This window comes from Wolffia australiana, chromosome 5 (genome assembly GCF_029677425.1).
Source record: "Wolffia australiana isolate 7733 chromosome 5, ASM2967742v1".
NCBI lineage: Eukaryota > Viridiplantae > Streptophyta > Magnoliopsida > Alismatales > Araceae > Wolffia > Wolffia australiana.
Genome location: NC_135839.1, coordinates 17,850,304 through 17,866,470, shown reverse-complemented (window position 1 = coordinate 17,866,470; position 16,167 = coordinate 17,850,304). Strand labels below are relative to the sequence as shown.

At 41.0% G+C, this 16,167-nt stretch overlaps 2 protein-coding genes across 2 annotated transcripts; both read left to right on the top strand.

The window, feature by feature from the left end:
* Nucleotides 1-1,690: 1,690 nt before the first annotated feature.
* On the top strand, nt 1,691-3,547 carry LOC144703627 (Tetratricopeptide repeat (TPR)-like superfamily protein). Its single transcript, XM_078575842.1, has one exon. It carries the CDS (start codon nt 1,729-1,731, stop codon nt 3,454-3,456), a length of 1,728 nt encoding a protein of 575 aa, XP_078431968.1. The 5' UTR covers nt 1,691-1,728; the 3' UTR covers nt 3,457-3,547.
* A 193-nt stretch (nt 3,548-3,740) lies between these two features.
* On the top strand, nt 3,741-6,725 carry LOC144703626 (inactive protein kinase SELMODRAFT_444075-like). The gene is made up of 8 exons (XM_078575841.1): nt 3,741-4,209; nt 4,276-4,430; nt 4,503-4,597; nt 4,675-5,495; nt 5,635-5,872; nt 5,939-6,086; nt 6,170-6,319; nt 6,413-6,725. Exons 1-8 carry the CDS (start codon nt 4,029-4,031, stop codon nt 6,590-6,592), a joined length of 1,968 nt encoding a protein of 655 aa, XP_078431967.1. The 5' UTR covers nt 3,741-4,028; the 3' UTR covers nt 6,593-6,725.
* The last annotated feature ends 9,442 nt before the right edge of the window (nt 6,726-16,167 follow it).

The window sequence follows — 16,167 nt, the reverse complement described above, 5'->3', positions numbered from 1 at the left end:
TAGGGATGGTAATGGGGCCCTTTTTAAGGGTCTACAAGAGGTGGCCCATTAGACATAGTGGCCCCCCTTAAAAACCAAAACAAACGAACATATATAAAACATAGATTCGAAAAAAAAGAAGGGCCATGCAAGTGGATATGGCCTGAAACCTATGAGCATGGGCGTATTTTTGACTTTGCCTCGGCGTGCCTATCAGGCTGGGCTTGAACCGGCGGATGTCGATGACGACGATGTGGGCTTCAACGTCGTCCTTAATGGAGTGGGATTGTTCGTTCCATCACTTAATTAATCAACTATATCTAAAATAAAATACTTAATTGTAGATCAATTAAAACCAATTGATAGATGGGTTTGTTACCTGGTGAGGTTCCAAGCTAAACCTTTGACTCAATACAATCCAAAGGAATTTGGCTACTCTTTCATTAGTCAAAAGATCGGCCTAACCTTACAATCATCATCCCTTGTCCATGTAAGACTCTTAGAATAACTTTTGAGTATGTATAATCACTAGAATCTAGTCGGTCCTTCTTGCTTGTAACCCTGGTTAGGGGTTTAACAATATCCTCTTCCTCCAGCTAATCTCCTCTTATAGTGAGGAAAAATGATACTATCTTGACCACACAAGTGTCTTGGTGGACTTTTTGTATCCAAGCTAAAAATATTTATAATTTAATGATTATTAATTCATGGGTCTTTTAAAAACACAACCATCCATCCATAATATGTTTTTGGTGTCTCAGGTCCATGGAAAACTAGTACACTTATGACATGAATCAACTCAATTCGTGGTTAGGTATAATGCCATCTAGGGATTTATATGGATCGAAATTTCCCTAGAGAGCACCTTCTGTGCATCCTTTATGTCTCATTTGGTCCTTCTTTCTAGTGACCCCAGTTAGGGGGTTAACAATATCCTCTTCCTCTAGTCAATATTTTCTTATAGTGAGGAAAAATGAGCCTATCTTGACTATTAACTCATTGTTGCCTTGTCGTGTCCAAGCTGACTATTTTGAATTTCATGATTATTAACTCACTTTAAAAAAACAACTGCCATCCATAATTTGTCTTTCCTATTTCAGTTCTAAGGAAAACCAGCATACTTGTGAGATGAATCAACTCGATTGGTAGTTAGGTATAATACCATCTAGGGATTCATATGGATCAAAATTTCCCTAAAGAGCACCTTCTATCTATCCGTTGTCTTATCTGGACAATAGATTATAGATACACAATGATTGACGACAATAAGATTCTGATTCAATAGATCTGTCATACTCATCTAAATATTTAAATATTCATCCAGAGTATTATTTGAATATGAATATTTTAGAGCACATGTTTAAAGACTAGCGGTCATTATATTATGATGTCATCATAATTTACTAAATGATTGAATGTATCCAAGGACTTCATTATTAACACCACACAAGAATAACAATGAATAATAATTTACGTGAGACATAGGAGTATGATTGGCTTTGTATAATCACATAAAACCGTAAAATAGGGAGACCCTATTTTATAATCCATTAATTTTCATTTGTAGCTCCTCGCACAAAATTCATGCCAAAACTTTCTTAGCATTGTCTTCTCTAACTTGACCGATAGAAAGGCCAAAAGGTACAAGTTTAACCAAACCTAATTATCTTTACCACCATCAGTATAGTTATGGGCCTGGGCCATTCATTTTCTGAAAATGGGGGGATTTTCGACATTTTTTCTGGAGGGATGAAGAGCGGTGGAGACAGGGTGAGTTCACAGTTCATCGCGGCGAAGTGCAGCGAGCAAAACCCAAAACCTCGCTCGATCGTCCTCCAGAAATCTAGGGTTTTGGCGATGGCGAACAGAGCGGGATCTTTCCACCGGGCAGGCAGTTCCATGTTCTACATGGCGCGCTTCACAGTCGGATCCCTCTTCCCCGGTAAGATCCCACGCCAAGCTTTCCAGAGAATCGGCTCGCTCTCTGATCAGATCATCTTCCCCGCGAGATGCCTTAGCACCATACCCGGCATTCCGAACATCCCTCAGTGGTCTCCCCAGAACCCTCCTCACCCAGAAAACAGGGCTTTCCATCCAAACCAGGCTCCAAATCAATGGAATCACGCCGGGCAACGTCTTCCGAATGATGGGCAGTGGAGCAATCAGTGGAATCAACCTCCGCTGAACCCTAACCCTAATCAGCGCGGACCGCCGCCTCAATATCAGAACCCTAATCAGTGGAATCAGCAGAGACCACCTCCCGATCAATGGAGCAATCGAGATTTTCAGACCCAGAATCCGAACCAGTGGGCGCCGCCGAACCAGAGAGTACTCCTCGACAACAGGGCCACCCCCGAGGGCAGACCTCCCCCAGGCCCCATGGATCTCGCGGCTATGGCGCGCGAGGGGAACTTGAACGAGGCCGTCAAGCTCTTAGAAGAGGGCGTCCCGGCCGATACCGAAACTTTCCGGGCTCTCATCAGAAGCTGCTCAAACCCGAAGACCCTCGACGATCTCAAGAAAATCAAGGACTTCTTCCTTCGCTCCCCGTCCAGAGCAGATCTAGAGACCAGCAACTTGTTCTTGGAGAAGCTCTCTCTTCTGGGCTCTGCCGCCGACGCCCGGCAACTGTTCGACAGAATGCCTCAGAGAGATTACAACTCCTGGCATCTGATGATCGGCGGGTACGCGTCCAACGGCCAAGGAGACGACGGATTGGAGATGTTCGAGTTGATGAGAAAGGCAGGAATTCCGCCTATCGCGCAGACCTTCGTTCACGTCTTAGCCGCCTGCGCGAACGCGGACGCCATCGAAGAAGGCTTCATCCACTTCAATTCAATGGGAAAGGAGTTTGGGATCGAACCGGGGATCGAACACTACGTGGGTCTGATCGAGATTCTCGGCTGCGCGGGCCATCTCAAGGAAGCGGTGGAGTTCGCGGGTCGGCTGCCGTTCGAACCGACATTGGAGATTTGGGATTCTCTCAGAAAGCTCGCGAGAATCCATGGCGATGTGGACCTCGAAGATCGCATGGAAGAGCTAATCGCGATCTTCGACCCGTCGAAGCCTCCCAAGATCGTCTCAACTCCGCCGGCGAAGAAGCGGTACGACCACCACATGCTCGACGGAAAGAACAAGCTTACAGAATACCGTCTTCCTCCCCCAAAACCCGAGCCGAAGCCCGTCAAAGAAGAAGTCTACGTGCCCGACACGAGATACGTTCTCCACGACATCGATCAAGAGGCCAAGGAGCAAGCTTTGTTGTACCACAGCGAGCGGCTCGCCATAGCCTACGGTCTGATCAGCACTCCGGCGAGAACCCCTCTCAGGATCATCAAGAACTTGCGCATCTGCGGGGATTGCCACAACGCGATCAAGATCATGTCGAGGATCGTCGGGCGGGAGCTGATCGTCAGGGACAACAAGCGGTTCCACCACTTCAAGGACGGCAAGTGTTCTTGCGGGGATTACTGGTGATGGTTTCTCGCTAAAGATTTCTGCTTTTTTTTTTCTGAGTTTTATTGTGATTTCAATGCGTACCAGAAAATCGACCCTCTTAATTCTGCGAGATGGGTGAGAAATTTCGTGGGTCAGGGGTGGTCCAGTCTGTTCTTGTCCTTTTGTTTTTTTTTTTCTCATAGATGGACCCGGGCTGAAGGCGACGTGCCGCGAAGCGTCTGCCAATGGCGCTGCCTTTCGGCAGATGACGGCAGCGATGGTGAAATGAGAGAGCTTTAAGACTGAGTAAGAGCTCACCATCGTTGTCTGTCTGATTGAAAGGTTCAAGCTGCGTTCTCTCGCTCGATCGGAATCGGAATCGAGCTCTGTCGTTTTCTGGGATTTATCTTCTGAAAGAGCGAGGGATTGTCTTCTGCGGTGAAGGATACTTCCAAGGATTTGAACTGTTCATCCTCTCTAACGGATCTCCGCCGGAGCAGGCTAGAACTGTCTTTTCGGCGGAGGGGAGAAGGCTAGGGCATGGATTAGTTCGATTTCTTCTTCTACTTGTTCGTTTTTTTCAGCCTCTTGTGGGAGATCTTCTGGGCAGTATGATCGACGGCCGGAAGTTGGAGGATGGGGAGGAGGGCTTCGACGGGGGGAAGAGCGTCGTTGTGGCGGTGAAGCTCTCCAAGGTCATTCCGAGGGGGGCCCTGGTTTGGGCTCTGGCTCACGTCGTTCAGCCCGGCGGCTTGATCACGCTGCTGGTCGTGGTGCCTTCTCAAAACCCAGGTTCTTCCTCTTTTCTTTGATTTCTCTTCTTGGGTTCTTTGGATTGAATCTTGGGCGGGTCTTCAGGGAGGAAGTTATGGGGGTTGCCGAAGTTCGCCGGAGACTGCGGCAGCGGCCACCGCCGATTCCCCGGCGGGAACTCCATGGAACTCCGCTCCGACATTGCGGAGACCTGCTCTCAGCTGATGCTTCAGCTCCAGAGCATTTACGACCCCGACAAGGTCTCTTCTCCTTCTTCTTCTCTGGGTTTGCGATCTGGGTTTTCTTCCGATTTTCTAACGGTTCGTCTCCAGACGAAGGTCAAGATCAAGATCGTCGGCGGGGCGCCGCCGGGGGCCGTCGCGGCGGAGGCTAAGAGAGCTCAGGCCAGCTGGGTCGTCATGGACAAGTAATGTGTTACTTGGAAGAAAATCTTTTCCCCTTGGAACGAACCAATGACACGTCTCTTTTCTTCCTCTTTGTTAGGCACCTGAAGCACGAGGAGAAGAGGTGCATGGAGGAGCTCCAGTGTAACATCGTAGCGATGAAGCGTTCCAGGCCGAAGATCCTACGGCTGAACCTGGTCGGCCATCCGCGGTTGGAAGCCGACGGTGGCGACCGGAGCGAGTCGGTCCGCGGGCCAGTGGTCTCCCCGTCGAGCAGCCCCGAGCCTGGCACGTCCTTCACTACCGAAGCCGGGGCGTCGTCTGTGTCCAGCTGTGACCTCAGCGCCTCGCCCTTCTTCCCGCCCAAGCTCATCCACAGGCTGAAGAAGGATTCGCCGGCAGCCGGCCGCGGTTCGGACTCGAGCAGCTCCGGCTCGGAGGCGGCGCCGGCTGCGAAGGCCCTGGCAGCAAAATTCAGCAAATTGGACCGCACCTTCAGGTCGCCGGAGGCGGCCGACATCCGGGAGGCGATCTCCTTGACGAGAAGCGCGGCGCAGGTGCCGCCGCCGCTGTGCTCGCGCTGCCAGCACAAAGCCCCCGTCTTTGGGAAGCCGCCGCGGTGGTTCTGCTTCTCTGATCTGGAGGCGGCCACAAACGGCTTCTCAGAGGCGAATTTCCTAGCTGAAGGCGGGTTCGGGTCGGTCCACCGTGGGGTGCTCCCCGACGGCCGGGTCGTCGCCGTCAAGCAGCACCGGCTCGCCAGCTCTCAGGGCGACAACGAATTCTGCTCTGAGGTGGAGGTCCTCAGCTGCGCCCAGCACCGCAACGTCGTCACCCTCATCGGCTTCTGCGTCGAGGACCGCCGCCGCCTTCTCGTCTACGAGTTCATCTGCAATGGCTCCCTCGACTCCCATCTCTATGGTGCGTGCTTCCTCCCCCACCATGCACTCTCCTTGGAGAGAACATGAGCGCGTTGCTTGCATTCTTGCAGTTCATGCTGAACCTTAGTTCTTATTTAAGTTTAACTGCTCCAGCGTTCAATTTGGACTGTAATTTGCAGGGCGGAAGGAGAAGACGTTGGCGTGGTGGGCGAGGCAGAAGATTGCGGTGGGTGCGGCACGAGGGCTGCGGTACCTTCACGAGGAGTGCCGAGTCGGCTGCATTGTGCACCGCGATATGAGGCCCAACAACATACTCATCACCCATGACTTTGAGCCGCTGGTCGGGGACTTCGGCTTGGCGCGATGGCAGCCAGACGGCGACCGCGCCGTCGAAACGCGGGTCATTGGCACTTTTGGGTAATTATACCAAATTTTGAGAGTTGGGTTGAGTTCAGATTTGCTTGAAAATGTCGCAAAATGCAGGTATCTGGCGCCGGAATACGCTCAGAGCGGGCAGATAACAGAGAAGGCAGATGTGTACTCCTTTGGGGTGGTTCTGGTGGAGCTCGTGACGGGCAGGAAGGCTGTTGACATCAACCGCCCAAAGGGCCAGCAGTGCCTCACCGAATGGGTAAGAGAGCTGCCTTTAAATCCGAGACTTTTGCATTGGGATTCTTCATGTTAACGTGGTCAATTATCTTCCTTGGCACTCAGGCTCGGCCTCTGCTGGAAGAACTAGTGGTGGAAGAGCTGATCGATCCGTCACTGGGCGGTAGATACGCGGAGGAGGAGGTTTGCCGCATGTTGCACGCTGCGGCGCTGTGCATCCGAAGAGACCCGGAAGCGAGACCACGGATGTCACAGGTGAGTGTTGGTTTTTTTTTTTAATTTTTTTAATTTTTTTTTCTGAGTTTGATGGTGGAGAGAAGATGACGGTGCTCGTCGGTGCGTTGAAAGGTGCTGCGGATACTTGACGGGGACGGTGCCGGGCTACAAAAGCGGCCGCAGACGTGGGGTGGCGGCGAGGGGCCGAGCTTCAGGCGGCGTGGCGGTGGTGGCGGGGCTCGTGGAGTGGTAGAGGGACGGCTCTCTTCGGAGGCCTTGCTTGCAGCCTACAGAGAGAAGTCAAGGAGGTAGCGGTGGTGATTCCTCTTGTGCATTCTTCATTCCACTGTAGCTGATGTTAGTGCGTTTGTTAATGTTTCTGCGTTTAATTCTTTGTAATGATTTGTCAACTGCAAGATATATGGTTGGTAAATCCTCTAGCATAGTCATAATGCCTCATCTTTAATGTAGTATTCTAGTGGTTTCTATATTGAAGTATAATGTGTGGAATAGGGGGTTAATTAATGATAACTATCAAGGATGATAACAAGTTTGATCACTGAATTAAGTATTATATTGAAGTATGATCACTGAATTAATCATATTATATTGAAGTATGATCTCTGAATTAAGGATGATAACAATTTTGCTCTTGGAAAAAAAATCCATTTTTGGAATGAAATCCATTTTTTTCGGGGACTTGTAGAAATCAAACACGAGTAGCGGAGAAACGCTTAAGGTCAACAATACCTAAAATTATTTTTGGCATATAATTTCACAACAAGAAATTGTTGAAAAGGAAAAAAAGAAATATTACAATCTCATTGTTTTAGAAGTAGTCCTTGTTGGGTTCTGTAGTTTGGTTCATCCATGAAAAATACATTCCATGGATGCGGAAGCATGGTCGATCGATTCTCAATCGATCTATCAAACAAAATTTTGTAGTACCTTTTGGGGAACACGTTCCACCCTTGACTTTGTCGTTCCGAGATCGTTCTGAAGCCGTTCACACGTCCGGCCTCTAGAAGTATCCACGCGATCACTTAGTGCTTGGATCTCCACGTCTTCTTCTTCACTTCTTCTTGAGAACCTTGAAGATCTCCTCACCATGAAGACACTCTTCCTTGGATGAGTGTAGAAGAGAGTGGAGAGGGGAGGGGCTCTCAAATGAAACTTGCATGGGTGCTTAAAATGAGACCCCTTTCCCTCTTTATATTTCACTTAAGGTTTTTCTCAAAAACCCTCCAAAGAAAAATATATCCACCAATGCCCTTATGACCTTGTGCGTGTGACCCTCTAGGCCCATGTATCGTTCTAGTTAATAACTTTAATGGCCCAATAACATTTATTGACCAACCTTATTAACTAACTATATCAACATATAGATTAATTAAATAAGGATCGATTTAACCCAATCGACAGGTTAAGTTTCCAGCCCGTGGGGTGCTAAGCTACACCTCGTGCTCTAGAACATACCGAGTAGTCTCGAACTCTCTCATGGAACCTTTACCGTCATCGGTTACCGTATATGTATAATCCATCCTCCGCGCGAGACTCTCGAACGACTTAGAGCATGGTTTATCGTCAAACCCTAATCCGTCATTCGATTAGTACTGATGCATAATGGGGATCATTGGAGAACGCCTTCTCCAATATCATCACTACCCTGGCCAGGGATTTTCCTGCATCGTCTTCCTCGAGTCAATCTCCTCTTATACCGAAGGCGGATGATCCCATCTTGACCACTCAATCATCTCCGTAAGCTTCTTACTACATCCAATCTATAACTTATTTGAATCCTATGATTAGAGACTCATATATCACAGTCAAAATGTAGTCGTCCACTTACGAGATGTCCTTGGTATCAGGTCAGTGGATCACTTATACAACCGTGACTTGAATCAACCTGATTGACGTTTAGGTATAATACCATTCATGGATTCATACAGATCAATTCAGTGAACTCTTTCTCCAAAGAGCACCCACTATCTGTCCTTAGTGTCGCCACACTAACAGCCACAGGATCAGCTATACTTATTGAATAAGTAGGATCTGCTAGTGCTATTCTATCCGGATAATTCGATGTTCGTCTCGACTATTCTCCAATAGGAATATTTAGAATACATGTTTAAAGACTAGTGATCACTGTATTATGATCTCATCATAATTCACTATGTCATTGCACGTAGTTGTGGACTTCATTATAAACATCACATGGAATAATAATGAATGTAAATAATTTATTCAATGAACTTAAATATACATGGTAGTGTGATTGGCTTGACGGCCACATAATATCCATCAGCCCTCAAGATCATTATTTCTTATGGAGATAAATAATATGCAATATAGTTATCTGGATAAGTATGGAATCTAAAGATGTTAATAATGAATGAAAATTTTGAATTGACTGATTTAATATATCAAACTTATTAAGTCGTTCGATTACAGTAATACACGCAAATAATGTAAAAAGTATATAACTTAGAAGTAGCCCAACGAGGACAATTTTTTTGTAAAACTCATCGCACCACACTCCCTATCCTAAAGAATTTATGTATCTCTGTTCTTGTAGTGGTTTTTTATGGCATATTTACTTGATTTTATTTCTTCTTTTTGTCGTTCTCTTTTCTAATGTTTCATTTATGTTATTAATTTGTTAATTCAAAACTTTTTTTATTTCTCCGACTTAGATACATGAATAAAAAAATATTTTATAAGGTATACTTTTATTTCATATTTCCCGTTTTCCAAATATTTATACAGTAACTCTTATTTCACGTACTTTGCATATGATCTATTTTTTGGACTACATATTTTCTATGCGTCTATTTTGTAATTGTCAGCATCTTATGTTACTTTCGTTGGGGACTTCCATTTTCAAATCCTAACTTGTTAATCATTACTCATTATCAATGTATGTAATATTTCTAACCACTGTTTTATTACTCATTTTGATGTTTCATAATTTTATTCCATAATTTGTGATTATTTTATTTTGATCGTTAAATTAATTTAATTGCTAAATTTAATTGTCATTACTCATTGACTTTTAACAATTTTTATATTTGCAGAAGGACACATCATAGAGCCCCCCTAAGGGGATTATGCAAGGAACAAATAATTATAAAATAATGAAAACACACAATTAAATTTTCATAGAGAGAAAGAGTGCAACATAGATATCTTACTCCGGCATCATTCTGCTTCATGTTTGTCTCTAAACCTTATTCACATGTTGAGAGAAAATCTTACTTCCATGTCAGCGAGAGAACTATATACTAAACGTCAGTGAGATCTCCTTGTTTTTTTTATCATAGGGGTTTAAGGGATTGGGAAATGAGAGAGCTAACTTGACTCGCTCTCTTTCAGATCCATTGACATACTCATGGGTTATCAAGAAAGAGATTCAAGGCAGAACAATTTGTAATATTGATCATACTTGGTTCTCTCTCTTGCTGATCTTTCTGCTTACCTATTTGAAATTTCTTTGTGGTTTGACCAACTTATTTCTGCAAGTATTCGTACAACCACACTAAAAACAGTGTAGCTATTTCTTGAGAAGAGGATCTCCATCAACATCACAAAAGTTTGACCATGGATTATAACATGCAGTCATGATGTGCGTTTGTCTATGAATAAAAAATTATATAAATAGTGCATATTATCACTTATTTTATACCCATTTATATTATTCATGCATAATCGTGTTGTTCTTATATTATATTTCAAATAATTAAATAGAAAATTATAGGTATGAACACAAGTCCTAAATTTCTTCTAGAATTTTCCATCAACATCATATATTCCCCTGGTTTAGAATGTTCCAGGTTTTATTTTAAAAAGAAACTATTTATTTAAGTCATTATATCCATTATACTGGCTTACATGTATTTACTTTAGGAACTATGGGCTTATAGCTTACATTTATGAAGTCGCAGAGAGCTCCAGAAAAGTGGACTGAGGGGGTGGTTAGGGGGGCAGAGAGAACCAAAGATTGCAGGAATGTATAGAGAGAATAGGCAACTAAAACTACCTAAATCAGGCAAGCAAATTGAGCCACCTAGCATGAATCAACCAGGAGAATTTGGCTACAATAAGGCAGCCAATATTAAAGTGATCTCATCGGTATGTGGCCCCTGATTATTGGGGCTACATTGCTGTATGATCTTAAGAATTAGGTAGATAGATTCTTATTGGATTGCTGTATGATCCGTTTGTTCATTGTTGGTTTGATACACTCTGATGTGTGTTTGTAACTGTTGAAAATTGAAATAGAGGCTATTAGAGTTAACCGGTATTTATATGCATTAATAGAGATTTAATTAGTACTTTTTGGCTTCCATTCATGTGTGCCACACTGCCAAAATCAAACTCAGCTCACCTTCATGTTTTCAGAAATATTTTTTTACCTAAGTTAAGCAACCTTAAAGTTTTTTAATTCACTCTCTTAGGAGTGTATTATATTCTTTAGAATTGATAGCAAGTCATCCCCCATTGATGCATATACATATCACTTTATAAAGCTCACATGCACAATTTTTTACAGCAATACTGATAAATATCCTGGGTGCTTGATACCCACCCCGACTCCATCAGATAGACATCATGAGATACCTTTACTATTCCTAAGGCCTAATGTTGGGTTCTATCCATGTATGAAAAATATGAATCTGATTCACTTATCATAATATATGGAATTGAAGAAGGCTTTTAAACTAAACTTGAATTATGAGACGATAAAATCAACTTGTGCTGAATTGGATCCATTATTTTTTGGTTCCTTGAATGAATGCCTGGCCCTCAGACACATCCATGTGATCCTTGATGTGTCGAATATCCTCACCATCTTAGTTTTAAAACTCCTCATCAAATAAGGGCCACAATATATCAGGAAGGTTCATCTCACTATTCCAATAGCATTGGGAGGGTAGGCGCCCAAGGATAGATGTTGAATAACATAGATGCTGACATTAGTATTTCTCAGATGAAACTTTATGGTATTTTCTATTGAAACAGTTTTTCATAAAAAACCATCACATTTCAGGAATCTACTCTGTCGTTTAATTAACATTATGAGTGCAACCCACAAAACCCATGTACTAGTCTAGCCAATAATCCATCAGTCCAATATCCAGCCTATATATTAATTAATATTCGGTAAATTTTACCCAATATGTAAGCTGAGTTTCATACACATGAGGTGTCATCTTTCATTAATTATTCATAATAGTATAAGGGGTTTATCAACACTTTCATGTACATATAATCCTTCATTCGTCCAAAAATCTTTGAATGCCTTACGATACAGTCAAGTGTCAAAACCAAATCACTCATCCCACTTAGGACTTGTGCATTGGAAAAAATTCAGAAAAATGATTTTTTTCCATGACTCCTCTACATTGGCCAAGGTATTCATTGCATCTTTATCCTGTTATACTAAGGGGGGAGAATTCCATCCTGACCACACAATGACATTCCTGGGAATGCTCCATTTGAGATAAGGTATGAAGCCCACAATGAAGGACCTATTGGTCATAGTCAAAACATAATTGTCTACCCAAAAGATGTCCTTGGTTTTACAGGTGTAAGGATGAATTGCATAACCATGATATGAATCAACCAGGTTGAAATTTAGGTGTAAAACCATCTAGGGATTCATAAGGATAGGGGAATGTTTAAACCAAAGAGATCCCTCTATTACCCCTTTTATCTACAAACAAATGGTTTTGGGATCAACCACCGTTTTCTTAATATTATACTATATTTATTGCCAACATTAAAAAATCAACATAATAAGTTTTAGAAAGAAGAAATATTTACATATATTTTAAAGATTCTGAGAAATTCAGTTTCTGATTATGTCCTTGCATGAATATGAAGGTATGATATGCAAGCAGAAATATAATTATCCATATGATAGTATGACCTCACTGTAGTTTCCTTATCATTGCATGTATCCTTGGATTTATTGATAACATAAGATGATAATTATAATGCTATGTGTATTCATGAACATCAAAAAGATATGAAATGTATGATTGGCTTGTAGCCACTTAAATCCATCACCTTGAAACCTTTTTCTCGGATGTCCTTATGTTTATCAGTAAGCCTTATTGATCTTGATGTACATCTTTCCCACAATCACACTTCATAATATTGACCTTCCGCAGCTCAGGTTTTTAAATTCTCCCAGGCCAAGCACTTACTCTTGTCCATTCATTTCTGAACTAACAATGAGTTACTTCATTACTCTTCGAAAATCAAACACTACACTTTTTGTCATTATTAAACATTAATTGTGAGTGAGACTTACTAAACAAAGAATAAATGGAATATTAAAATACAAAATCTCCATTTATCTCAGTTAGATACAAGGAAACTTTCACAATACCAAATATAAAATCAGAGAAACATGTAAACACCTTATATATGATTATTTATAAATGTGTAAAGTCGATCAGCCAAACATTTGTCAATGATGTTAAAGCGATGCCAAAATGATATCTCATTGATAAACCCTCAATGCTATTATCTAATATGATATTTCAGTCATCCTATATTACCCTAGTAATGTGATCAATCACCAAAATGTGATAAAGTTCCAGATGATTTTCTAAAGGTCATCTCAAATAAAATTAATCCAAACATCTGCTACTGTTATTATACTCAGATGTCAATATATCAAAGTCGTATGAATATTATAATATATTTAATCTCCAACATGCAAAAATCAAAATTTCAAGTTTTCGGACGAAACAATCATTACATATGTTTTAAAATTTTTTACAAACTTAGTTTCAGATTTTAAGAAAAATGTCACATTAGATGAATCAATTTCATCCATCTGACGTGTTATTAGCTCAACATAATGAGATTATGAATTTCAAGTAAAATTAAACAAAATAAACTCATTGATAACCGTTGAGGATAGAAAATTTGAGAAATACAGGTAGGTTATGTGTTGATTTATTGAACATTAAAAAATGATGAATTACATAAAATAAGATATAAATTTTATATTGATTTTTTTGGAAAACCATCTCCATAAAATGTTCTACCAGATCAAATCCAAATCAGGTTAAAATTTTTATTATCAAAAAAAATTATTTTAGAATTAATTAATTTTTTGATTTAAAATATATGATGAATTTCAATGACACAAGTTTAAAGTATTACAGATATTTTTGGATTCAAGAATCACAATGCACATATTCAAATTCTGATATTAAACTTAAAATTTTAGGTGCTAAAAATTGCATGAGAAATATCATGGAATTACATAAATATCCTCATCCATTGCATTTGATTTGAAAATTTATTTCTTACGTAATTTTATTTTTTACATTTTTCTAAACACTAACGTTATATTTAATTCAAATATATAATTACATAAATAATATTAGATATACACAATCTGAATTTTAAATTATAGAAAAAAAAATCCAAACCAACTAATAAGGTATACTAGTCAACTTTTTATATATAAAAAATTAAAGAACATAGAGGTAAGGTGGGTTATCATCCTTTCTAGGCAATATTATTTATGATAAAGTAAAGCTCCGTGAAAATAAAGGGTTACAAAACCTTTTCAGGGGAACACGCTGCCTATCTACTAAGGATGGCACACGGGAAGGATGAGCATCATCACAAGAGAGATGTATATAAGTGGTGTAAGATTGAACCACATAAAAAGAGAGATGTATATAAGTGGTGTAAAGTCTTTATGTTCCAACCCCCATTCATTCTACATCTTCTTATATCAGTTTCATGAGGCTAGAAGCCTGTTAAAAAGTGTAAAAAAATCATTGCCAAGAATAATAGAAAAGAAAAAGGTAGAATTAGGATGGAAGCTACCTCATGATGAAAATATATGTGTGCGGCAAGCAAATCAAACATTCCACATATTGCTCCATATTCATTAAAATAGCATATTCATTATAATGCACGTGTGAAGCTTATAATGAAATCCATGAATAAAAGATCTGACTTAGTGAATTATGATGGGATAATAATATGGAGATCGCTAATCATTATGCATGTGTTCTAAATATTTTTATTCGAAGGATACTCGAGAAGGACATTGAAGTATCAAGTTAGAATAATACTATCTAGCCTCACTCATTTGATGGGTATGAATGGTCCTGTAGTCATTAGTGTAGAGACACTAAGGATATATAGTGGGTGCTCCTTAATTGAAAGAGTTCACTGAATTGATCTGTACAAATCCCTGAATGGTATTACACCGAACTGTCAATTAGGTTGATTCACGTCACAGTTGTGTAAGTGGTCCTTATACTTGAGACATCAAAGACGTATTGTGGAAGGACGGTTGTACTTTGACTATAGCCAACGTGTCTCTAATCATGGGATTCGGAATGGTCTTAGTTCGGGTGGTCAAGATAGGATTGTCCACCCTCAGTATAAGAGGTGACAGCTCAAGGAAGATGATGCTATGAAGTCCTTAGCCAAGGCAGTGAATTTTTGGAGAAGAGTTCTCTGATGATTTCCAAACACACCAATACTAACTCGGATGACCTATTAGGGTTTGACAGTTGACCATACCCTAAGTCGTCCTAGGAGAATCAAGTGGACGAGTGACTATTTATACATGGTAACCAATGATGAACATGTTCCAATAGTGAGTCGATACACACTCCTTCGTATCTTCTAGAGCACGAGATGTAGCTTGACACCCCACATGTTGGAGACTCAACCTATCGATTGGATTAAATTGATCTAACATTAATTAATCTGTTTGATGATATAGTTAATTAATTTGGAAGGCCAATAAAGGTTATTTGGCCGCTAAGTCGTTAACTACACTGATACATGGGCCTAAAGGGTTACACGCAAATGGTCTTTTAGATGTCAGAAGACATACTTAAGTTTTGGGGGTTTTTATGAAACATACTCACTTAGTATAAATTGGGGAAGTCCCTTAACAAAATTCACCCATGCCAGAATTGTTTATGGTCCTTCCCCTTCTTCTCCCTTTCCCCACACCTCCTCTCCATTCCCGATGTGATCAAGACGACGTAACAATGACATCGCCGTGTGAATGGGGCTTGTTAACGAGGAGGAGATCTCATGTGCCGAGGACCACATGGATATGTCTAGAGACTGAACACTTGAACAGCTCGACTCATCGCACTCAGGGCCCCAAGAAATCAAGGATGGGATCCATGCCGAGTTATTTCGTTTCAATGGTTTTATCAATGCCATACGATTTCACTCAAGTCTTCCAATATGGATCTTTTTTATATCTTCATCCAAATCTAGGCCTCTAGAACCCAAAACCTCCCATGTGTTTTAGCCGATTTTATGTATAGCGACTATAGAGAAAGGATGATAATTGAACCTACTTGGCACACTCACTTCATCCATCCTCCATAGTGCAAGGAGGAAGTCAACACTAGAACTCCAGAGAGGGTGAATTCTTGCTCCATTACTACCTATGTTATTATACTTATGTAGAGTAAGAGGAGATCCTAGAATTTAAGGTCAAATGAAATTATATACCTAGGGAATACCCTTTTCCTAATGGCATCTTATACATCATGAGCCTAATTAAACATGATTTGAGATAAAACTTACATTTCAGATTATATCAATGCTCAAACCATGAATTATAAAGTTCCTTACCTATCCAAGGACACATTTTAATTTTATTCTATTGCTTAGGGACTAGTAATGATTTAATTAGGGCTACGTGATAACATGCATCATGTACATACATATACACGTCAAATTCATGCTTTTAAGGCTTAATTTGATTCATAATGATGCATGTTATCATTGTTTTAAGTAATTATCTCCATGGACATGTCATTACCTCAATTTATAAATTTTTAGATAATTAAGGGTAATTATTTGATCTAATGATA